We start from the raw sequence: 24,476 nt of genomic DNA, 5'->3' as shown, positions 1-24,476 counted from the left end.
AATATGGATCACGCGCTGAGCTGCAGACAGCAGGACAATCCCCACTGCGCAAGTACTCTGGAGATGGAGGGTAGGTGCCCACCACTAACTCAGGACAAAGAGGTCCAGAGTCAGGAGTGGCGCTCCTGAGTGCCCACGTATGCTGTGGAAATGTGTGTTAATTCCATTAACAACCGGAGAAGTTTCTCCAAATGATCATTTACCTTGAGGTGCTGGGTTTCCTGGCACCCTGAGCTGGAGCTAACACACACTCCTGAATTATTTGCATGAGTAAGTGCTCCTGAGCGGGGCGAGGAAGGAAGATGCCTCTGTTCAGCCATTCATAAGGATCTCCCTAGCACAGCCCCACCTGATGCAATGATCATCCTGGACATGTCTGCTGAGGGGCCTTCACAGCAGGCCTGGAGAAGGTGCCACCAGACTGGGCCCTGAGTACACTGGGCTACAGGGAACAGGAGGAAAGTGTAGGGATCTGATCAGTCTTTCTCATTCGTGAACCAGCTGCTGAGCCCTGGCCTCAGGCTGGAAGCAGGGTACAGAGATGAACACCAGACTCTCAACTCTGGGAGCTCACAGGTGTACATGGCAAAAGCCACGGCCCCCTTTCCCAGCTGTCCACCACCACGCTGGGGAAAGTAACCACAGATACCACAATGCAAGTATAGGACAGGGCATCAAGAAGACGGAGGGAGGCATCGAAGTTAACATGCAGACTGCAGCTCAGGGGCATCTTCTGTTCACACTCAGAGGACGACAGATGTTTTCCTTGGTCTTAGAAAGCCCAGTGCATATCACACAGGCTGATGATGAGCCCCACACGCTCCTGCCTTCTACCCACAGGTTTTACACAAGCCCCACTAGTGATCAGGTGACACCTGGCTGTCTTGTCAGTGTTCCCGGTTCAGGGCCTCACAGAATGACAGGGTGGCCAACAGGACAGATGCTTGGGGTGCCCTGTCAATGCTGTCGCGTTATACCACACACTCTCACCACTCACCCCACATGAGTGGCCTTATCCCTCAGTCTGTGGCATATTCTAAATGCAGACTGAGAACACATCTTCAAGTCCTTCCCTTGGCCTCCAATGCCCTGCACAGTCAGCTCCCTACCAGGCACTGGAGCTTCCACATTGAAGGCCAAGGAAGTCGGAGTCTTTGTAAAAGACCAAAGGTGTCAGTTAAGGGACCAGAGGTGCAAGACAAGCTCAGACAGGGAACAAGGATTCCAGAACAGACAAAAGGTTCCTCATTTATAAATCAAAGCCACAGTGAAATATCACCGTAGGCCCAAGAGGATGGCTACTATCAACAACAACAACACAGGTGTTGGTGAGGAAGAGGAGAAACTGGGGTCCTTGTGCGCTGCTGATGCGAACAGTAAAATGGTGCAACTGCTTTGGAAAACAGCATGGCAGTTCCTCAAAAAGTAAAAGCAGAACTCCCATGTGATCCAACAATTCCACTGCTGGGTACAAGTCCAAAGGAACTGAAAGCAGGACCTCAAACAGATCCTTGCATATCACGTCCATAACAGCATTGTTCACACTAGCCAAAAGACGGAAATGACCCAAGTGTCAATTGGCAGATGAATGGATAAACAAAGTGTGGTATATACATACAACGAGGTATTATTCAGCTTTAAAAAGGAAGGAAACTTTGACACCTGCTACAACATGGATGAACCTTAAAGACATTAAGCTAAGGGAAACAAGCAGTACAAAAAGACAAATACTTTATGATTCCACTTATATGGGGGGTCTAAGGTGGTCAAGTTCACAGAGACAGAAAGTAAGATGGTGGTTACCAGGGGCTGGGGGGTGAGGGGTGGGAGCGGGCACTGTTTGATGGGTACACTGTCAGTTCTCTAAGGTAAACACAAAAGTCCTGGAGCTCTGCTGCATGACAATGTAACAATGTAACAGTGACAATGTAACAGCTAACGGCATGGACCAGTACACTTAAAAATGGTTAAGCCAATGTTCATAGCAGCATGATTCACAGGAGTCAAAGGATGGACTAACCCAAGTTATCTGTTGATAGATGAACAGATAAGCAAAATGTGACATAAACACACAATCTAATATGACTCAGCCTTAAAAGGGAACAGAATTTCTATACTGCTACAACACAGATGACCCTTGAAAATATTACGCTGTGTGAAATAAGTCAGTCACAGAGGGGCAAGTGTATGCTTCCATTTATATGAGGTACCTGGAACAGGCAAATTCATAGAGATAGAAAGCAGAAGAGAGGTTACAGGGTTGGGCCAATGGGGCAATACTGCTTAATGAACAGAGTTTCTGTCTGGGAGGATAAGAAAGTTCTGGGAATGGGTAGTGGAGATAGCTGCACAACTCTGAATGTTCTCAGGGTCACTGGTGTGAAGGGTCACCAGAGGTAGACCCACCGTGGCACCTCAGGCTGTGCTTGCCTCCTGGAGGAAAGGCAACGGCTCGGTGCCACATCCGTGGGGCAGAGAGGGTGCCCTTTGTATCAAACACACGTTCCTTCTCCAGAGGTCATTTCGGAAAACATAAGACTGGGCTCAGAGACAGACTGAGAAAGCAGATGGGGCTCGCAAAGCTGCTGCGGCTGACTCTTCTACTTAGTCCTGAGCTTCCCAGTGACCACGGCAAAAATCAGAGATCTCTTGTCAGAGAGGAGGAAGCATAATAAGGGAGATGGCGTGTTCTTAGCAATAGATGCTCAAAGAATTCAGGTGCACGAGACGGCACATGTGGTGCAAAGCGATGTGACTGCCAGTTGCTTCAGCCACAGCTCACACATGCAGATTTCATATGGTTTCTTCTGATGCTAATTTTCAATTAAATTTAAGCTGTAGACCATTCAAGTACAGTGGAAAGGGAATTCTGGCATGGACTAAGCTCACACAGTCTTGGCACTCTGCCTTCCAGTTGCCTAATTAGCTGTAAAGATGAAACCAGGACACAGAAGGATAAATGGAATGACATCTCCCTTCAACTAGAGAATGCAAACTAACTTCCAGTAGCCAAAAAGGTGTTTTGATTGGATGTTAGGGTTTGATATCTGGCCCAACCTTTTTTTTAAAAAACAAAAACAAAACGATTCTTAATTGCCAACATTTAAACATTATTAGAATTTATAGCTATTTCTGTAAAATTAGAAGGTGGGGCAATCATGGGCCCAGCTCCTCCCATGCAGCAACGTGTGGAGTGGCCAGCAGTGGCCCCTTTGGACTCAGCAGGCCGTGCTCTCCACCACTCTGCCCACTTCCCTCGCCACAGCTGCGGCTGCTGTCTTTTCTGAACAGCAGCACCCTCCCCCGGACCCCAGTAAGACTTCTAATTGGAAGAGACAGCTCAGGTTGTTTTTCTAATGAGAACCCAGAGCTTAGGTTTTTATGTTGCTGTCTGAGGGAGACTGAAGTACCTGGGAAGCCTGGGAAGGAGGTCAGAGGACACTCTCGGCTACCGGGATGAAGCCTCTTCAGCAGTGTTGCTTGGTTAAGCAAACACTGGTGGGCAAAGCTAGTTTTCCTCTTTCTCCCTCAGGATCAACCAGACCTCTCCCCAGTGTTGTATACAATAAACTAGAGGAGAACTGGTTCATTTTGAATCCAGTGTTAGAAGCTGGCCCTACTGTTTCTGAACCCCAGGCAAAAACCCTAATCCAGATAAAAATACAGCTGAAGAGACTCGAAAGTAGAAATATTCCCCTGTTCCTCTGAATTCAAGCAGCGGGAAGATACATGCTCCAAAATATTGTCCCAACTTCAAACATAACTACTCCAAGGGCTCGGCACTCTCTTCAGAGTGACATATCCGCTGAGTTTGGAAGCCTCTCATTCTCTTCTTCACAATGGTTTTTTTTTTTTTTTTTAAAAAAGATACTGGACTTTCAGAACTTATTTATTTTTGGCTGTGCTGGGTCTTCACTGCTGCATAGGCTTTTCTATGGTTGTGGTGAGTGGGGGCAGCTCTCTAGTTTCAGTGACCGGGCTTCTCATTGTAGGGGTTTCTCTTGGTTGTGGATCCCGGGCTCTAGAGCAAGCAGGCTTCAGTAGTTGAGGCTCCCAGGCTCTAGCGCACAGGCTCAACAGTTATGGCCCCTGAGCTGAGTTGCTCCACAGCATGTGGGATTTTCTCAGAACAGGGATTGAACTCGTGTCTCTTGTAGTGGCAGGCAGACTCTTGACCACTGACGCACGAGGGAAGCCCATAATGGCTCTTTTTAAAGCTTTGCCTTAAAGTCTCCTCTTCCAGGAAGCCTTCCCTGATTGCCTACAGTCTCCTATTTCTTTCTTTGAGGCATCATATTCCCTGTAATTACCTGGTATCTGAAACATGGACCCTACAAAGCCTGGATCTGGGGAATGGGGACTCTGTTCATCCATCCTCGTGTTTGGAGATGCTCACACCACCAGGCATGGAGGAGTGTTTAATAAAGTCCGCATGAGTTAAACGTGTGGAAGAAATGACAGACTTGTTCTAAGCCAACTTTTAAAAGCATCATGTTTTTGTGAGGCTGCTTATTGACCAAATATCTTCAAATCAAAGACCTATCACATGAGAGACCACACGCTGCTAACGCGGAGGAAGGCCTTCAGGTAATAAGAGGGATCCCCAAGGAGGATGCTTCCATGGAAGGCAGGGATATTAGCCAGTGAATCTCAGCTGGTCTGAGAAACAGAAGCAGCTGTAGGCTGCTGGGAAATGCCCGAAAGCCCTCCGGTGTGAGCGTGGCACGTCAGGCTGTAACCAGAACCCATGTGGTCTTCCAAGGGCTGACCCACAGCCCCCCACCGCTGTTCTGAGCAGGCACACGTCATGCCTTGTAAAGCCACTGAAGTGAAAGAAAGAGCTACAGGTTCTTCCAGCATCAAGACAGACATTCTGCTAAGAGGCGAGAGATAACATCCTAGGGAGGGAGCAGCTTGGGTCCTGCTGGGCCCCACCGCTGAAACTAGCTGAACCCAGGAGGGTTTAGGCCTCCTTTATAGGCCTACCATCCACTCTGCATGCAGCACGGCCCTCCCTAACTCCAGTAAGGAACTGACAAAGCCAGGACAAAACAACAGAAAATGACAGAACAGTCAACTTCTGGGTCTAAGTGCCAAGGAGAAGGCGGAAGGGGCTGAGAGGAAAGGAATAAGAGAGTATTCAGAGGTTACATCCTGCATCACGTACACAGTGTGGGTGTCTACTGAAGAGGATTCATGAGAATGATGCTATAGTCTAAAAGCATCCTAACATCACAAGTAGTGGACGAACGGACATTCTGTACCTCCAGCTGCAACTCAGTAGCGAGGACACATGCATATCACCTATGCATATCCTTGCAAAAACAGGTTAATCTCAAATAAGAAAACAATCAGACCATGAAGACCGAGGGGTTGTCTATGACACCATTAACCCAGCCTGCTCAACATGTCTGTGTCGTGAGAGATGAAAATGTGGGTACCTGTTCTAGATAAAGGAGAGAAGAAAGACACAGTAACTAAACAGAGTGTGTGAGCCCTGACTGATCCTGGTGACTGAGCAACAGTGACAGAAGGCAGGAATGGGGCATGTGGGGAGTGTATATGTGGACCGCAGGTAGCTGGTGTTCCACCGGTGGTCAGATTCTCAGGTGGGCTACAGGTGCTGTGGTTAGAACTGAGAAGGTCCCTGTTCTTAAGAGGCTGGTGCTCATATATTTAGGGTGAAGCAGCATGGTGTCTGCCTCTCACCATCAAACTGCTCAGAAAACAACGTTCTCTAAGTGCAAGAGGGAATAATACCAAATGTAAAATGTTACCCATTGGTGAGTCTAGGCAAAGGGTTTAGGGGGTTTATTGTCTCTTTTATGTAAGTTTAAAGTTTTTCAAAATAAAAAGTCGTCGAGGTAAAAACAAATACTGCAACCCTCAAGGCAAAGAGGTCTGACAGCTTGGAAATGTTGATGGCTAGAGTAACTCAGGGGCCAGTATGATGACTGATCTCTCAACTAGCTACAAGAACAGGAATGCCACCCACATCACCCCCAAGAACACAGACACCGCTCAGGGTGCGAGCACCGGGAGCCAGCCCCTCCCTAGTGGGTCCTGACTTCACTGGGCGGGCAGAGCCTCCTCAGTGCTGCTTTCCCCACAGACTTCCCCTGTAGCACATCTCACCGGTCGGGGGTGTGTTCTGTCCTTGCTGTTGTCACCGTGCAGTTTTGACGCAGTGTGTTTTTCTACAGCAGTACACGCAGCCTTCGACAGTGTGAAGGCCTCACCCCTGCCCCTTCAGGACCCTCCTCTCCACTGCCAATCCCATCACCCATTCCACCCTGGCCTCGGGGGCAGGAGTTATGACAGGGGTCTCCAGAGACCAAGGGTCTAACAAACCGAGAGAAGTTCAAGTGCACATGTGATCAGTCTACTTCTGTGAAGACTAACTACTTGAATTGGCACAGCTTTAAGAGTAAGAAAATACCCAGTATTGCAAAGGGTGAGAGACTTAGCGGCAGAAAGGGGATGCGATTTGGCATTCTCCACGCACAGCCTTCAACATGGCTCTGCACCTGTGCCTCTGAGAGGTTACCCTGAAGACAGTTACAAGTGCACTTAGAGGACAAACCCTAGCCCCTCGCTACACCCCAAGGCCCCCCAGTTGCCTGCCCAGCTCGCGGACCCCACCTCTGAGCATTTCCCCCAAAGCTCACTACCCTTCAGGCCAAGTGATCGTCCATCTCAGCTCAAGAGGCTGGCGGGCTCCAGCCCCGGGAGTGAACGGGGCTGGCACACAGTGGGTCATCCTGGGTCCCGCGGCTCTGCCTGTGGGCAGAGGGGGGCACTTCCAAAGCAGCAGGAGAAAGCGGAAGATGTGCACAGAACCTCTCCTCCCAAAACAAGGCCCACAGCAAGGGCTGGGGCTGCATCAACATTAGTGAGCGCCTGTACTTTATTTCCCTTACACATAAAATAGGCTTTCCGAGGCTGCTCTGGGAAGCTAACACTCCTGTGTGACTTTTTTTCCTTTATCTGGAAAATAACTGCTTCACAATGTTGTGTTGGTTTCTGTCACATAACAACGTGAATCTGATGTAAGTATATATGTGTCCCCTCTCCCGCCCGCCCCCAGAATCCCACCCTTCTAGGTCATCAGAGTACCGGGCTGAGCTCCCGGAGTTCTATAGCTGGTTCCCACTAGCTATCTATTTTACACACGGCAAGGTATACGTTTCAATGCTTCTCTCTCAATTCGTCCACCCTCTCCTTTGCCCTCTATGTGCCCACGTCCATTCTCTACGTCTGTGACGCTGGGGAGTTTTTGGTGTTTTTTCCCCCTAGGTAAGAATTAGATTTATCATGAGAGATACACATTCCACAGACGGAGAGCAGTCCATCTCAAAAGGTGAGAGGTCCAGGTTGCTGGTTTTAAGGGAAAATATGTTATGAGTTCCAACTGAAAGAACAATCCAACCTAAGGAGATACAGTCTGTTTAAAAAATAAAGGCTGCTTATCTTAGAAGGGGGTTCCCTTGTGGCTCAGTTGGTAAAGAATCTGCCTGCAATGTGGGAGGCCTGGGTTCGATCCTTGGGTCGGGAAGATCCCCTGGAGAAAGGAAAGGCTACCCACTCCAGTGTTCTGGCCTAGAGAATTCGATGGACTCTATAGTCCATGGGGTTGCAAAGAGTTGGACATGACTGAGCGACTTGCACTTCATTATCTTAGAAGAGGAGTTCATGAACCTAACAGTCAAGGGAGCTCATTCTGAACAAACGTGATCAATGGCTTTCCGTATCTGTCTTATATCTTAAGTCTCCTTTGTAGGCTGAAAAAAATCACTGAACAGTAGTTTGAGGGAAATAGTCCAAAGTAACACAAAATGATGTGGGGCAATAATCTTGTCTGCTCTCAAGCTTGGTTCCTCTATAAGGAAAGTTCTGGAATGATTTTAGGTGGCCTCCTTGGCCACATGGCCATGGTCACATTCACAGACAGGCCTTGTATGACCAGGCCCAGATCTTCGCAAGGAAGGACATATTCACCTTAGCCTTCTGTGAGTCACTGTTCAAAACTTCTAAGCCTGCCCTGGGCTTGGTTTTCAGGGGTTTTCATGAACTTCTTGGGAAAGATTAAGTTGCCCAATTAAAGGAGAGAGAAAAAAAAAAAGTAGCGCAGGGCTGGGCCTGTTTCATTGCCAAGTCAGGGTGCTAGTTTCTGTCCTGTCTAACATTGCCAACTTATGGACTGGTTTCTCAAAGTTTCAGAATCAGGTTACCAAGAATCTGATTCTCCTTTAAACATGCTCTGCCAGAGGACAACTGCCTCCTTAGTGCCTCATTCCTAACAGAAATCGAATTTTCTCTGGACAGGCTGTCCTGCCTTTGTAAACACTTCTTTCCTACTCTGCAGAAATCATTTTTGGAGAAGGCAGGACTGTCTTTCCCTGCCCCAAATCCCCCTTTTCCCCACTGGGAGGGGTTGCTCAACACTTTGGAACATTTCTCCTGAAGCCATTAAGCCTCATGGTCCATTAAGCCAGGAAAATCTGGCTTTAACATTAAACGTATTTCATAGTCACAGCTGTGCCAAACAGCCAGGTTTCATGTGTAAATTCTTCCTTGGTTGTCTTCCAAAAACTAGGCATAAGGAGGATATCTCTGTCTAAATGATCACACCAGCAAGCACAGGGGCATATGCTTCCTTCTAAATCCCACAAAAATAAGACTTTCTCACCAAAAACCAGAAGAAATTTCAAAATACAGGAGCAGAACCTATCACAGCCTGTGCAAAGGTCCGTGGGGTCAGGGATTTTGTTTTACAGACAACTTCTCCAGACCAGCTTTGCTGTTCCATGAGCAGAGGTGGGAAGACAGCCTGCAGGAGGGAATGCACCCCACCCCCACCCCCCACCCGCAAGCTAGCATGACCACATGCCATCTCACACATCTGTGCTCGGCTCTGCTGCAGCACCCAGCATGGGTTGGTCTAAGGGTGTGGGAGCTAAGTTGGAGATCTGCAGCATCTCAACGAACAGCAGATACTTTACTAGTAAGCCAGGAGCTCTGATCAGACAGTGGCTCCCTAAATTCTGTCGCCAGCTCTAGAGACCTCACAGGATGGTGGTAAGCAGAGCACACCAGCCAAAGGCATGTTTTCCTGTGAAAGGAAACCCACCTATAGATACATGGGTGTCACGAACAAAAACCAGCGCTTAGCTGTGCAGCCTGGACAAGTGATTTGCCCTCTCCGAACTCCTGTCATCTCAGTTTTACAGGTGAGCTCTTATAGCGCCTCCTTCAAGGCTGAGGACCGAACCTGAGGATGCCTGTTAATGCTCAACACAAACTAAGTGAACAACCACATCGGCCATGATCTGCAGCCTCCCTTTTAACGAGAACTCTTTGCCAAGGTGAGGAAACAGAAATCCCAAGCCATAACTCCTACTTTATCTTTGTCTACTTAATTATCTTTATTTTACAAATGACTTCGTGACTAGGTTTGAACAGAGGTAATGCAATTTACTTGAAGATGCAACTTGACACCACTGGGACCTTTCTCCTGTATAGGACTGCTTAGGTAGGTCAAAGCACTTTCTACATTGTGGGTTTCCTTGTCCAGGCTCTGAGGACCATGCCCTGGAGCCAGCTTATCGAAGTGGGTTTGAACACAAAAGACAAGTAATTTCTGATGAAGGGAATACGCCTATTATCTTAAATGGAAATGGCAAATATACTGCAGCCAACTCTGTATATAAAATCCAGCTCAAAATTAGCCAAGCTGGGTGGCTAATGGAGGTTTGCAATACAGAAGTCATAATGAAATGGATGTGTTTTAATGATTTCCTATAAAGGTGTTTATAAATGGAAGCTTTTTTCTCTGCTGAAGCAATTGAATTGGAAAATGGCAAGGGAGTAAGAAGAGGCAGCCACCCAGTTCTGATGGACGTGCAGGGGCTGTGCTCTGCTGGGCTTTCGTGAGCTGCTCCTCCTGCTGTCCCCAGGCCTGACCTCCGTGGGGTCCTGGCGGGGGTGGCTGTGCCCACGGCACTCTCCTCCTGCCCCCTCTGTGGCCGCTTGTTCCCACTCATCCCTCAGCTGTCAGCCTAGATGTGACTTCTGGCACATTCTGACGCTCCCACCAGAGGCTGTGGCCCCCGTCTACCTTCTGGTGTGCTCCACTGGCAGGCATTCCGTGTTCCCTTTGCATCCTCCAAACAACACAAGCTCCAAGAGGCTCCCCGTCACTCACCTCTCTGCAAGCCTCCTGTGAATGGGCACCACTATGTCGAAGAGTCAAAGCCCATGTGGAGCTGGCATTCCAGCACAAGGACTGACCAAGACTGGAAGTAAAGGAAGTAAAGACAAACAGGAGGTGGCATCACGGATGGCTAAGTGCGATGAAGCGGGGTGAGGCGGGCGAGACGGGACTGACACACGGGAGGTGGCATCAGGGAGGGCTAAGTGCGATGAAGCGGGGTGAGGCGGGCGAGACGGGAGGGACACACGGGAGGTGGCGTCATGGAGGGCTAAGTGCGATGAAGTGGGATGAAGTGGGGAGAGAAGGGAGGGACACGTGTGCAGAGCGGAGGCCAAGCAGCGTGCACGTGAGGGACAGTCCAGGACCCCATGAGGGGCCGGGGGAGTCTGTGACGAGGGGAGAGCAGACTGACTGCAAGAGAAAGGACGAGTGGGCATCAGCGGATGCAGGGACCCTGAGGTCAGAGACGCTGGTCAGGTCTGAGGCATAGCAGGGAAGGCCGGTGTGGCCAGAGCGGGAAGGAAGCAGGAAGAGTCGGGAAGGGCAAGGCTTGACGTGGGGGCTCTCCAGGCTCCGTGGGCCTGCAGGTCAGAGTCAGAAGTGGGTATGTCACTCTGGGGATGAAGGGTGTGAGCCTGAGAGCACAGTGATCTGAGGGCAGGTTCTGGGTCTCACATGCCCGTCCCTAGCACTGCATTCAGCGAGCGGCTACATGAATGACTGACGGCTCCTACTGCGGGCAGAGAACACACAAGGCCCCAGGCAGACAAGGGTCCCTTCGCTGCAGGAGCCCAGGCTTGTCATGAATGAAACTACCACCAGTTGTAATGAACATGCATTTTTACTGAGGGAAAGGATGAAAATACATGATTTGGGAAAACAAAGCCTGCTCCTGGTGCAGACGGGCAGACACTGGCTTCCGTGGGGGCACCCGGATACAGGGGATTCCCCCCAACAGGAGCCCTGGGATGCCCGTGGTGAAGATGCACCCCAGTACCCTCCCCATCCACTGGAGGGGGTTTGCCCCCCAACTCCCCGAGTTTCTTTGATTAAGAAATTTTGTTGGAGTGTGGGTCACTTGTTTAATTTCATGAAAAACAGTTTCAGAGAACTGAATGGAGGAGTGGGTCCAGGAATGCACCTGGGCAGTGACAGAAACTTCTCGGCTGCCTGCACGCATCTGACCGCCTGAGGCTGGAAGCCTGAGTCCAGAAGGTCGAGGCCACCAGGGTTCAAGATTATGATGCTGGTATAACGGAGCCCAGAGGACGTGGGCTGGTCGCCAGGGTGTGTGTGTGCTGTGATGGCAGCCCCGCGGTCTGGGTTCAGCCTAGTGTGAGGGAAGCAGCTTCAGCCTGAAGCCAAGGCCCCAGGCCCACAAGGCAAGCCCTCTCCTCACCCCGTTTCCACCTGGCTAAAGCTGGTATCAGTACCCAGCACTCAGGGACGTCGATGTACCTAAACCCATCTTATGTGGCCTTAGCAGCCAACCACGCTGGGGACCCTCCTTCCTCATGAGAGCCTTCTCCCCCTGGTGGGCATGGCTCTCCGCATTTCCTTCTTACGGCTTCGGCTGACCGCCTGGTTGATGGACTGGTTGACTGCACCACCCCTTCATTCAAACACGTATCTCTGAACCCACACTGCACTCTGTGCCAGGCCCTGTGGTGGGCTCCGGAGAGCCACGAGTAGAGAAAATAAACAAGCTTTTGCTCAGTGCGGTTTAGTGGGAGCGTCAGTCAAGCAAAGAAGTACAAACACATCATTTAAACTTTCAGTGTGATGTAAGAAGGAGACCAGCGAGGCGGTGAGAGGCGGCGCGGGGACGTGCACAGACGGGAGCTCGCAAGGTGCTCTGGGGAGGCGTGTTTGAGCTGAGACCGAGACACCGAGAGGTTCACCCCGCTCCTGCGTCTCCTCCTCGGCCGGCGGCCCCCTACACCTAGCCTCTAGTTCTCTACACTCCGTGCTCTTCACATCGACTTCCACTGCTTCCGTAACTATCTGCCAACAGCCTGATGTCTCCCGACTGCTTTCTTCAGCCAGACCTGTTGTGGTTTATGTGTACCTACTGCCTTCCCAACATCTCCACCCAGATAGCTCCGGACACCTGAAACTTCTGCCCAGACAAAACACACACCCTCCTCTCCACCCCACCCATGCCCCTCCCCAACAAAACTAAATTCAGAGCAAAACCACTGAGTCTTTTTTCCTTTGCTCCCATATAGCTGATTGGCCCTGCCACCCATCCACTGGGCAAACCAGACACTTAGGGGACACCCACGCATGCCTCCCTCCTTCTTCACCCTGTGATGGGTTCCTCGGAAGGTCTTGCCAATTTTCTGTCCTCATATGCTTTTCCATGTCTCAACGGCCACCACCTTTAATTCTGGCAACAGTTTTGCCCATCTTGACTTCGGCAATGATTTCCAGGCTGGCCTCCCCCATTCACTCTTAATCCACTGATTCTTTCTCTTCACTACAGTGTGATAGATTCAAAATGCCATCTGATCATCTCATCCCTCCCATCCACAGCTGTTAAAATCATTCAGCAGTTTCTCCTGGGTCTCTGAATAATGGTCAGACTCCCTAGTGTGGTCTATGAGATCTTGCACGGCCTGGCTCCGGCCTGCCTCTCCCAGCCTCTGTCTCATGCCTCTGCGCCCTTCATAAAGGATGATCTTATTCACTGCCTTGAATGCATCATCCCCTCTCCCCTGCATGCCACTTCCTCTCTCATGCACTCAATTCCTACTTATCCTCCACATCTCCGCTCAGATGTCACTTCGGAGAGGAAGCTTTCCTGGAAATCTTAAATTGAATTCTTTTGACACACTGCCATGGTACTTGATGTTATAGCATGTATATAGGTTTATGCAGGTTGTTGTGAAAGTCACTCAGTTGTGTCCGACTCTGCAACCCCATGGACTGTAGTCCATGGAATTCTCCAGGCCAGAATACTGGGGTGGGTAGCCTTTCCCTTCTCCAGGGCATCTTCCCAACTGAGGGACTGAACCCAGGTCTCCCACATTGCAGGGGGATGCTATAGCAGCTGAGCCACCAGAGAAGCCCAAGAATACTGGAGTGGGTAGCCTATCCCTTCTCCCGAAGATCTTCCTGACCTAGGAATTGAACCAGGGTCTCCTGCGTTGCAGGTGGGTTAGCTGAGCTACCAGGGCTATAATATACCAGGCTTATAACCAGGTTAAGCCCTGGTTATATTATAAGTTTATATAGGGAAGCCCTGGTTATTATATAGGTTTATAATTAAGCATAAATGTTTAATATTTATTAAAGTCACTCTCTCCCCAATGGAAACTTAAGTTCTAATGTAAACTGTACTATACTTTCTCTTCCTTCTCCTTGTTCCTTTCCCATCACCCCTTATATGTGAACATTTCCTAAGATATGGTGCCTCTCCCCATTTGGACTTCACATCTTTTCAACCATAGGGAGCTCTTTACCTCGTAACTTCAAAGCCTTTATCCGCAACCCCAATCTCTCCAGAGATCTAGTTGAGCATCTTCAAATAGGCCAGAGGTTTTACAATACTTCAATTGCAACCCATGGTTGGAACATTTCCCTTGGCAACTTACGACATATACATATCCAACAAATACGTGTCATGAAACAACAATACTATCATTCTGGTTTTTTTTCCTATTTGATTTCATTTTAAAAACATTTTGATTTTTCATGTAATTTCAAGACTTACTTGGAAGGGTCATAACCTGTAGTTTAAAACACACCATACCAATGCACTGTTACCAATGTCTGTATTTCCACACAGACATTTCTTCACAACCTCAAACACAATGTATTTATTTCCCAAATCATTTCTCAACCAAACTTCCTTAGTAAGGAATACAATCATTCTGAGTCACTCAGGATGAACATTTTAAAGAGTCGTTTTGGATCCCTGCTTACCCCAGAGTTGCTGAACCTATTGCCTCCTCCCCTTCAGTGAGTCGCTCCTCAGCCCATCCTTTCCATTCTTGCCATCACAGCTCAGTTATAGTGAACTTGGAACAGTGCAATCACCTTTTTACCTGGTTCCCTACTTCCTGACTTTTCACGTAGAAGGTGACATGTTTGAATCACAACAGGCAGAAAGGCACATCAAGGGAATTCAGCTCTTTGGTTCCACTGTGACCAACAAAGGCATATGTAGAGAACTGAAATGAATGAGCCTTCACCTGCCTTCATCTACTCAACAAGCTGCTTGACTCGCTAAAGTTTGATCCAGGCTGTCTCATGCTTCTAAAGTTTTGATTACAATCCAGAAACCGAGCCCTGGTGTTGCGGCAACAGCAGGCAGACTTACCCATGTCTGCAGTGACCATGGTGGACTGGTTTTCAGGGACAGACACAGAGGTCTGGTCCTGATCCACGCTGTGAGAGTCCTCGTTGGCCTCATGTTGACTCTGGCTGAGCTCCGATCGCAATTCCGAGTACTCATCTTCCTCCCTGAGAACAAAAGGGAAGTCAGACTCCACTGACAGACACACAAGACACATCCCCAGAGAATGTCCTTTAACAACAAGATAAAGACACTCAGAACACAAACAGACAGCTCTCCTCTCGAGGCCCCATGGACCAGGATTCCTTTCAGGATAACTAGATGGGCCGTGTTTGACACTGAAAGTTTCCATATCCATACCCACACACCCGACAAGACTTGTTTATCAGTCTACCAGAAAACTCCCCCCCTTCAAACATTTCCTAAAGAAAGTAGGCTTCTTCTCCCCCTCAAATTCCAAGGCAAAGAAGAACTGAGGTTCCTAGCACTGAGGCTACAGTGAGCAGGACCATCAAGGGCCTAGTGAATAGGAGTGACTCAGAGCATCACCACCAGAGCCCCATGCTGCGCTTCCTTCTGGGAAGAGAATAGAAGGGCTGCTGAGGTTACAGAGACTGGAAAACCAGCATCCTGTCTGTGCAGATCGAAACCAGTGCTCTGAGAGGTGTAGGGGTCAGCGTGTCTGAGAAAAACCACACTTAGTTTCTCTAAAAGAACTAAGTGGAGTTAGGGGACAGGAAAGGAGAATGGGGTGAGGGGGAAGATCAGTGAGTGAGTGAGCAGCACTCAATGGTCTGTTTCCTTCAATCTGCCTTTGCTAGTAGGAAGATAACTTTGAAATTCATCCAAGTTTCATCTGCACAAACACACCCACTCCCTTCTCAGCCCCTCATGGATCCCTTGTAACCTTTGGGCTCTGAATTGGTCATGGGCAAGCTAAGAAAAGTTACAATTGCAGTATGTATTTCAAAGTACACACAGACCTCCTTCCCACGCCACCGCCATCACTACACACACACGATACAGACAAGTAGAGAGCAAAAATTAATCTTCTTTAATGTATTTTGCAAGTAAGCCAGAAAAGAAAATTTTCAGGGGGTTTAATTATGAGTAAAGTCCGAAGGTGTCTGCTCAGCCCCAGGGGGAGGGTGTCTGTGAAGAAAGGAAGAAATTCTCTTACCCTGGCATTCACATTAAGTTGCTGACAACCGGAGGGTAAGGGCAGAAAGTCCACAGTTTTGGGTGGACCAAGATGGTGAGTGGTGATCAGTGAGACTTGGGGAAGAGGCAAATGCCATCTGAAGCTCAGGAGACATATCTATACTAGAGAAATGGGAAGAACTCTCCAGAGTTCTTGGTTTTCTCAAGAAATGAACACCCATCCTCTCAGGGAAAGAATTCAGCTGAGTCCTTGCTTTATAAAGTATTTCTGATAAAAGCCACACAGAAATCTAGGAAGACTTTAAACAGATATAAAACCAGCAGACATGCAGAATGTGAATTAGAATGGGAGTGGTTATGGGAAAAAAATATAGGTTAATGTTATATGAATAAGTTAATTATTAGATATCTGCACAGCCAACAGTAATTAGGCTTAGGAAAGAAAAACAATTAGAAAGTACTCTTAAGCGTCACCACCTTTTTGGTCTAGAGGGTAATTGTGCTCTGATCCACCAGTTTCCTTTCAATCAGCAGTTGAAATCCTGATTTTAGTTAATGGGCGATTTTGGGTATAATGAATAAATTACCTTTGTTGCATGGACAATGTAATCAGTTTCAGCTTGGCTGAGACTGTTTTTCAGCCAAAAAAGCTGCTGCTGTACCTCTGGTGCAAATGGTATTTGCAAAATCTTTTATAGCCACCTTCAACTGTCTTGGCTTGGCAGGTCCCAAACATCTAGTGCCTGCCAAATCTCCTGCTTTGTAAAAAAAATTACTTTATTAGGATGGGTTTTATAAAGAAGTGAAAACGGAAGGGGTGGGAGAAGGAAGCATTCAGTAAGGAAGAGAACATTCCTTACTAAGGTGAGACCACAGACTGAAGAATGATACCACACGAGAAAAGTCACCTTACGGCAGAGCCTTTCAGTGTCATGAAATGCAAGCCAAGAATGCTCTTTCAAGGTATTTGAGCATCAAGACAAGGATAGGAAAGTGAAAACCAAGTTGATGCTGCTCTTTTGGGAGTCAAATTTTATGTTCACAACTGGGCTTCCCATGTGGCTCTAGTGGAAGGAACCCGCCTGCCAATGCAGAGACGTAAGAGACGCAGGTCTGATCCCTGGGTCAGGGAGAGATAGCACAGAGAAGGGCATAGCAACCCACTCCAGTGTTCTTGCCTGGAGAATCCCATGGACAGAGGAGTCTGGTGGTGAAAGCGACATAGCACACGCGCACATGTTCACAACTAATTCTACCCTAAGAAGGATGCTCTGGGTGGACTGCAGCTCTGGGGCTGCAGGTGGGCAGTCACCAGGGAGGACTTCCAGGATGGAGCAGTACTACAGAAGAGTCTGAAGGTGAGCCATTTTAGATAGGTCATGAGGGTACATGGGCACATGCAGAGCCTCAGGGGAGCCCGTGGACATGAACTTGGGTGTGTGGAGCTTGGGACAGAGGGGACAGATAGCTGAAACCAAATCAGAGTGCAGGATGGAACCATGAGGCTGGAGGAACACTCAGGCCACTTGCTGAGTGGGCAATATTGGCCAGAAGCAAAAGTTATTGTAGAAGAAGGCAAACAATCAGGGTCAAATGGTGGAAATAAATGTAAAATAATGTGTGAAGTCAAGGAATTCAGGGGAAGGAGTAAGTGTTGTGAGATCTTTTATGGAAACAGATCAAACAGGCAGCAGGGAAGTACAGACGGTCTGTGTTCTCGACCCCACAGGGAGGGGCTGAGGTGAGCACATATCACCCCTGGTGAAGGATCCCCCTTAGGGTATCATAAGGAAGGCTACAGTACAACACTACGTGAGCAAACAGAGGAAACAGAGGCAGAAAGCAACCTTGTAAGATTGTGTGCAGTCTTGTGCCCCCAAAATGAGGCATTGAAAGGTTAAACTGAACCTAAATATGAGAAAGTTTGGATAGCCCTATTTCTCTTGCTGACTTTGGTAAAAAACCATGGAGTTGTCTAGCTTTGCCCTCTCAACATCCTTATTGGCAGGAACTGGGAAATGACAAAAACCAGTGCACTCCAAGCACTCTGTAGGCTGCCGGACAATTTGGGACTTCAGCATATGGAGGAGAAGGATGCTGGGGGCTCTCTCTATTGTTTTAGTCAGAAGCATTGGTCCATCCAGAGCAATGGGAACAAAAAGTTAAAAAAAAAAACAAACCAACAAAAACCCTGCAGGTCCATGGCAGTTTTACTGCAAGAATTTGAGGAGTTTTTTCAAGGTTCCTCTGAGCAGCAGGCTCACCTAACTGGTCAAGGTGTGAATGACACACAGCATCAGCATCTCAAAGTGACTTCACTGTTTGCTTCCTTTCATGGTGTATACACTAACTCTCGGTAAGTGATTTATCTTATTTCTTTGGGGAAAGAGATGCCTGATCTGCAGAACACTAACTGCTAATACTGAAGATACAAAGGAAGAAAATATGAAAAGGTCCAAGAAGTAGTCAAATTAAGTTAAAAAAACAGAAGCTTTGATAAACTGATAAATGTTGCTAATTGTATGCTATTGTGGTAGTTTCTTAACTGTTATTGTTCAGTCACTCGGTGGTGTCTGACTCTTTGCAACCCCATGGATTGCAGCACGCCAGGCTTCCCGGTTCTCCACTATCTCCCGGAGTTTACTCAAGCTCATGTCCATTGAGTCGGTGATGCCGTCCAACCATCTCATCCTCTGTTGCCCCCTTCTCCTCCTACCCTCAATTCTCCTCAGCATAAGGGTCTTTTCCAATGAGTTGGCTCTTTGCATCAGGTGGCCAAAGTATTGTAGCTTCAGCATCAGTTCTTCTGATAAATATTCAGGGCTGATTTCCTCTAGGATTGAGTGGTTTGATCTCCTTGTTGTCCAAGTGCCTCTCAAAAGTTTTCTCCAACACCACAAATTGAAAGCATCAATTCTTTGGCTCTCAGGTTTCTTTATGGTCCAACTCTCACATCCACACACGACTATTGGAAAACCATAGCTTGGACAGCAAAGTGATGTCTCTGCTTTTTCATAATTATGCAATTAGAAAGTTACCAGGTGTTTTTTTTTTTGGCACACAGAGGGTCATCTCAGGATTCTAATGGTACATTATTTCATTCACTTAGAAGCATTTGTGAGGTGATTCCAAGTCACTCAGTTTAGAGTTGCAGTGATTAAAGCTTGCTACTAGCTCAATAACAGCAGCAGCAGCAACAACAAAACACTCCTGAGGCAGGCATTAGGCTGTATGCTGCTGCTGCTGCTAAGTTGCGTCAGACTCTGTGCGACCCCATAGACGGCAGACCACTAGGCTCCTCTGTCCCTGGGATTCTCCAGGCAAGAATACTGGAATGGGTTGCCATTTCCTTCTCCAATGCATGAAAGTGAAAAGTGAAAGTGAAGTCGCTCAGTTGTGTCCGACTCTTAGCAACCCCATGGACTGCAGCCTACCAGGCTCCTCGATCCATGGGATTTTTCAGGCAAGAGTACTGGAGTGGGTTGCCATTGCCTTCTCCAATTAGGCTGTGTACACACCTGCTTAACTAGCAGAGGCAGAAAAGTCACAGAGTGGCAGACTGGCAGGGATCCTGGTGATCACTTAAGCCAGGATCAATACCTTTGTTTTACAAATAAGACCACGGACACTCCTAGAGGCTAAGTGACTTACCTAAGATTATCCAACCAGTTAGCAATACAGCCTAATTCCTAAATTTACTACAAACAGAACAATAATATGATGGCTTAAGGAAAAGATTTTTTTTAAGATTCTTCCTCATTATTAGCTAGGGGTGAAATGATCTAATTGGAAAAAGTCAATGAAAGTTTAACTCTTACCATGCTTTCCAGACCTCAAGCTAAAGTCCTGTGGAATCAGCAGCATTTGATAAAAATGTTACTTCAGAAGAATCCCTATACCTATCTTATTTTGGGGTGCACATTCATGCCTTGTCACTGGATTGGAGTCACTGGTGAACAAGACCCAGATGGACATGCCTTGGGAGGTGTCAGTCAACTGTGGCCAGCCCACTCAGCCTACCTGACTTTGTGGTTTTTCTTTTGGAACACACTTGGTCTCTGCATTTAAAGGCAGAATTGCCCTGAAAACAGCCATCATTTCTTTAAAGAACAAAGATGTTTTAGATACAAGGTATTCTTTTCAGGTCTCTTAAAGGATCTATAGCAGTGAATAAGTGATGAATAAATACCTCATTTTCCCATTCAGCACAGAGGAAGTTCAGACTCATCTAGGAAACTTATGACTAACTGAACAAATGGGACTCTTAAATGCTCTCCTATGTGTATAATAATTCATCCTGGTCACCCATGAGTACCAGTTTTAACAAGATCTGATAAAGGATCCGTATTCAAAAACTTCAAATAGTGAACAAGGGTGGAATGTATACCATATAAGAAAATATGGAGAGAGAAAAACCCACCTTATCTTTCTAGGTTTTATTTTTATTTCATATTTTATTCTTTAGGCCACAAGCTAATCAGAACAAGTTTTGCTGGGAGACAAAGAGGTTTTGGTTACACTGTGTTTGAGATGCAGCAACGTGAAGAGGGACAGACAGCTGTACCACACAGGCCAAAGTGTGGGCCTAAAGACCAGGGGAAGGGCCAGGCACACAGTACAGGCACGAGATTTGAGAGACTGGATTATGTGAGCACACAGAGGCTCTGGATACTCGCTCAGTCACCAGATGAGGGGCACTCTGCAGACGAAGAAGCACAAGGGTTAAATGCCAATGTGCAAGTGATATAACGAGGAGGGGTCAGTGCTTTAGGGGTGCAGCCATCCTGGTGAAAAGGATGGGGGAGAGCCCAGGGTAAGGGCCAAAGCTGAGGATGACTCTTAGGGAAAGAGGAGAAGATCTAGGACCTGCAGGGCCAGGGAGGTTCGAGAAGGGAAGCAGGATTTAGGGTTAAATTTAGGAAAAGGGTCAGTAACAAGAAAAAAGTCACCAAATTTTTCAGTTAAGAAATCACTGGTGATTTCCAAAAAAGTCTCTTAGCTTATGCTGCTGTAACAAAGTACCATAGACCAGCTTAAACGACAGAAATCTACTTTTTCATAGTTTTAGATTTCAGTTGGGTTGGAGAAGCAAATGGCAACCCACTCCAGTGTTCTTGCCTGGAGAATCCCAGGGATGGCGGAGCCTGGTGGGTTGCTATCTATGGGGTCGCACAGAGTCGGACACGACTGATGTGACTTAGCAGCAGCAGCAGCAGCAGCAGCGGACTTCGGCTGGTAGACCAAAATCAAGGTGCCAGCATGGCTGGTTCCCGGTGAGGGCTGTCTCTGCAGATGGCTGCCTTGTCCCTGCACCCTCACATGGCAGGGAAAGAGCAGGAGAGCAAGTGAGCTCTCTGGGGGTCACTAATCCTGTCACGTGACCCCAACTTCGTGATCTTGACTCAACTACATTTCATCTCCAAACACTGTCACATAGAGGGTTTCATCACACGAACTGGAGGTGGGGCGTGGCACAATTCAGTTCATAGCAAAAGGAATTTTGGCAGACCACTGGGGTCAGAAGCCAGACAGCTGTGGGCTAACAAGTAAATGGGAAATGAAGCAGAAATCATGGACTACTCAGAGTTGGCAGTGAAAGGTTGATGTTATGAGAGCAGCTTTTGGGAAAAGAAAATAATCTCCTTGGGAAACAATCTGCTTAGACATCTTTTTTTTTGCCCCCTCCCCCAGATGCAAAGTGAGCTACTGACATATTTTTCCATTTTATCCATCTCATTATACAATCCCCCCAACTCAGATGAGCATTAAAACAAAGCCACTCAGAACATAGAGTTAAGTGAAAAAGCACCTATTACAAAACAGTGTGTGCTATATGATCCAATTTATTTAAGATATTCATGAGTAAAGATTTTTAGAAGGCCATAAATACAAACTGTTTATTCCAAGCAGATGAGATTTAGGATGCATTAGGCAGGGTTCAGTTAGGAAAACAAATGCTTTTGGATGTTTCAAGCAGGATTTAATTTAGGCAGTTGGAAGGACCAGAGAAAAGAAGGGAGGGTGGGGGGCAGCTGGCGCTGTCAACCTTGGCATCAGAGCTGTGATGGAGAGACTGCTGCTGCCCCACTCCTGCCCACAGCTCAGGCTCAGGCCAGTCAGCACAGGGTCTTCATGCTCACCAAAGCCACAATGACGGCCCCACCTTCTCACTGCCTTCCAGACCTGGCAGATCCAAAACTATCCCAGAGTTAAGGGAGTTTGGGAGGTAGTCCCCAGGGTCAGTCTTCTTTGATATGGGGGGACTACAGAGGAGGTGTGGGAACGGAACCAGGTACCAGCAACATGCACTGTAACCTACTGTCTTTGGCTCCTTGACAACCAAATGCATCCTCTCACACATATACATTTCCAAATGGCTATAACAATACCATCAAGCTGCTGTAACTATCTCTTATTCAATCGTATTAATAAATGTACTCACCTTCTTATCAAAATGGGAGACCCAAAGTCCCATGGCTTATATGCATCCCTTATATGCATGGCTGGGTGAGCTTTCCTCTTCTAGTTTAACGGCAAATTGACCTAACTCATGTAGCTCAACTATTACATGCTACGTTTTACCAATAGCAACTCACCTTATATAATGGGAGAAAACAAGAAAGTAAAAAGGAAATTGCATATATGCATAAACAAGCAAGAAATTATGCAGACCCACTTAGGGGTCTGGCCCTAGGTGGACTGACCTGTACTGTAATCCTCTAATTTACTAACTTGTATCACTGGGCAACATTCAGGAGGTATGCTAGGGAATCCCACGAGTTCCAGACACAGTCCTCCCTGCCTCATAGTACAGCTACAATCCAGTTTCCCCTGGAGAGTTGGGATCCCGCTAGTACAGTAACGCCCTTCACTGCCTGTTGGTTCAGTGACATGAGATTCCCAAGGGCTAAGTGGCAGCAATGGAATCACTGCTGTTTGCCAGTCATAGTTCCCTTGGGAATGAAACTTCTAAAACTAGCAGAGCTCAAAGTCGCCAAGAGGGAAAGCAATAATTTTTTAAGTGGGCTTTTAGGTGTAAGAATGAGAGGAGCCACTTGTATTTCCACTTCTTGGTTCCTGAAGCCAGAAAAGCAGGACCATGTACTGTTGCTAGTTGGGAGCATTTACCACATGTACAGGGATTTTAAAAATGTTACCACCTGGATGGGGTACAATGGTAGCCTAGGTCCACTATGAGATTTATTGATGATGCCACTTGTCACCTGATCTAGTATGGACTGAATTATGTGTTATTGTTCATATTGTTACTACCACCCCATTCTATGTTGCAGTCCTAACCTTCAAAGTGATGGTATCTGGATGGGACCTTTGAGATATAATTAGATCTGATGGGATCCCTCACGATGGGATATGTACCCTTATGAAATAACAGAGCTTGCCTTTTCCCTCTCTCCCCGCCATGTGAGGACATGGTGAGAAGGAAGCCTTTAGGAGGACAGGAAGACAGCACTCACTGAAGAAATGAATTGGTTGGCACTTTGACTTTGGACTTTCCAGATTCCAAAACTGTGGCAAATAAATTCCTATTGTCTAAGCCACCGGTCTACAGTATTTTGTTACAGCAGCCTCAGCTGACTAATGTATCTTCATCAATCTTCATCTAGACTGGAAGACTACAGGTATTTTTGGATCCCAGGGGCTAACATCTGCTCAGAGCGAATAATTAGCCCAGAATGTGGGTATCTCTTTTTCCTACTGTACAGTCTCCCCTGTAAAATGGGTAGAAAGAAGATGGACTGTACCCACTTTTGACAAGATTATAAACATCTTCATTAAAGAGTTCTGGATCTGTGAAGGAGGTCTGGTAAGGGAACTGGATAAGAGATCATATATTACAGTGGGAGGTCAAGTCCTTGTTCACCAGACCAGAGATTTTTCAATTACAAAGATCAAGTAAAACTTTAGTATCAGTTCAGTTCAGTTCAGTCACTCAGTCATGTCCGACTCTTTGTGACCCCATGAATTGCAGCACGCCAGGCTTCCTTGTCCATCACCAACTCCCAGAGTTCACTCAGACTCACGTCCATCGAGTCAGTGATGCCATCCAGCCATCTCCTCCTCTGTCGTCCCCTTCTCCTCCTGCTCCCAATCCCTCCCAGCATCAGAGTCTTTTCCAATGAGTCCATTTATATCAAAACTAAAGACTCCATGATTAATTCTACATTATCAAAAATCTCTATGGGTCGAATAATTTGATTACTACTGTAGCCCCGTTGACAAGCATAGTAGCCATGCCTGCACTGCCTCCAGTAGTGAAGTGGCATCAAAAACCCCATTTTAATGATGTTATTCCTGATCCCCATGGCCTCTGGACTGTTACACTAGGGAAGTTCTGGCATTTCAACATTATTTAATGTAATCCTCCAATGAATCTAGTTTTATTTAATAAAACTGCTGAAGCTAACATACTAAATCCAGAATCTCTAATAGGAACAGTGATACCAATAAATAATCATCAACCCAACACTATATTCTTATTTCCCTGGTCTAGGACACGTAGGTCCTAATCCTACACACATTCTTCTCAAGTTTCTGTGACTATAAATGAATACAATCTTACTTGTATCTTCCAAGGTTGGATTTTCTGCTTATCCCCCTGGGGCATGATTGAATTTAGCTACTTTTGGGCCTAAAGATAAAGAAGAATGGAGTTGCAGTGAGGTATGACTATATCTGGTACCCTCTACCTGGGTTCAGCCTGCTACAGAGCCTCCAAGCAAAGAAGGACTAACTTGATCAGACAGGGAGGGAGACTGCTTCTGCAGGAGAGGAAGCTCAGTG

The 24,476-nt window shown here is 47.2% G+C and overlaps 1 protein-coding gene across 5 annotated transcripts in view; it reads right to left on the bottom strand.

Annotated features, from left to right (window-relative positions):
• The window catches only part of MCC (MCC regulator of WNT signaling pathway), a 303,878-nt gene that overhangs the window by 80,561 nt on the left and 198,841 nt on the right, over positions 1-24,476 (bottom strand). For all 5 annotated transcript variants that reach the window (XR_008698690.1, XM_055536480.1, XM_055536482.1 and 2 more), the window contains one exon: positions 14,538-14,680. Coding sequence is in view for 4 of the 5 variants with exons in the window: in XM_055536480.1 (XP_055392455.1) it covers positions 14,538-14,680 (143 nt within the window). In the remaining variant the exon portion in view is untranslated. The remainder of the gene's footprint in view (positions 1-14,537; positions 14,681-24,476) is intronic.

The sequence above is a fragment of the Bubalus kerabau genome, chromosome 10, assembly GCF_029407905.1.
Source record: "Bubalus kerabau isolate K-KA32 ecotype Philippines breed swamp buffalo chromosome 10, PCC_UOA_SB_1v2, whole genome shotgun sequence".
NCBI classification, from domain to species: Eukaryota; Metazoa; Chordata; class Mammalia; order Artiodactyla; family Bovidae; genus Bubalus; species Bubalus kerabau.
This window is presented reverse-complemented; position numbering and strand designations above follow the sequence as displayed.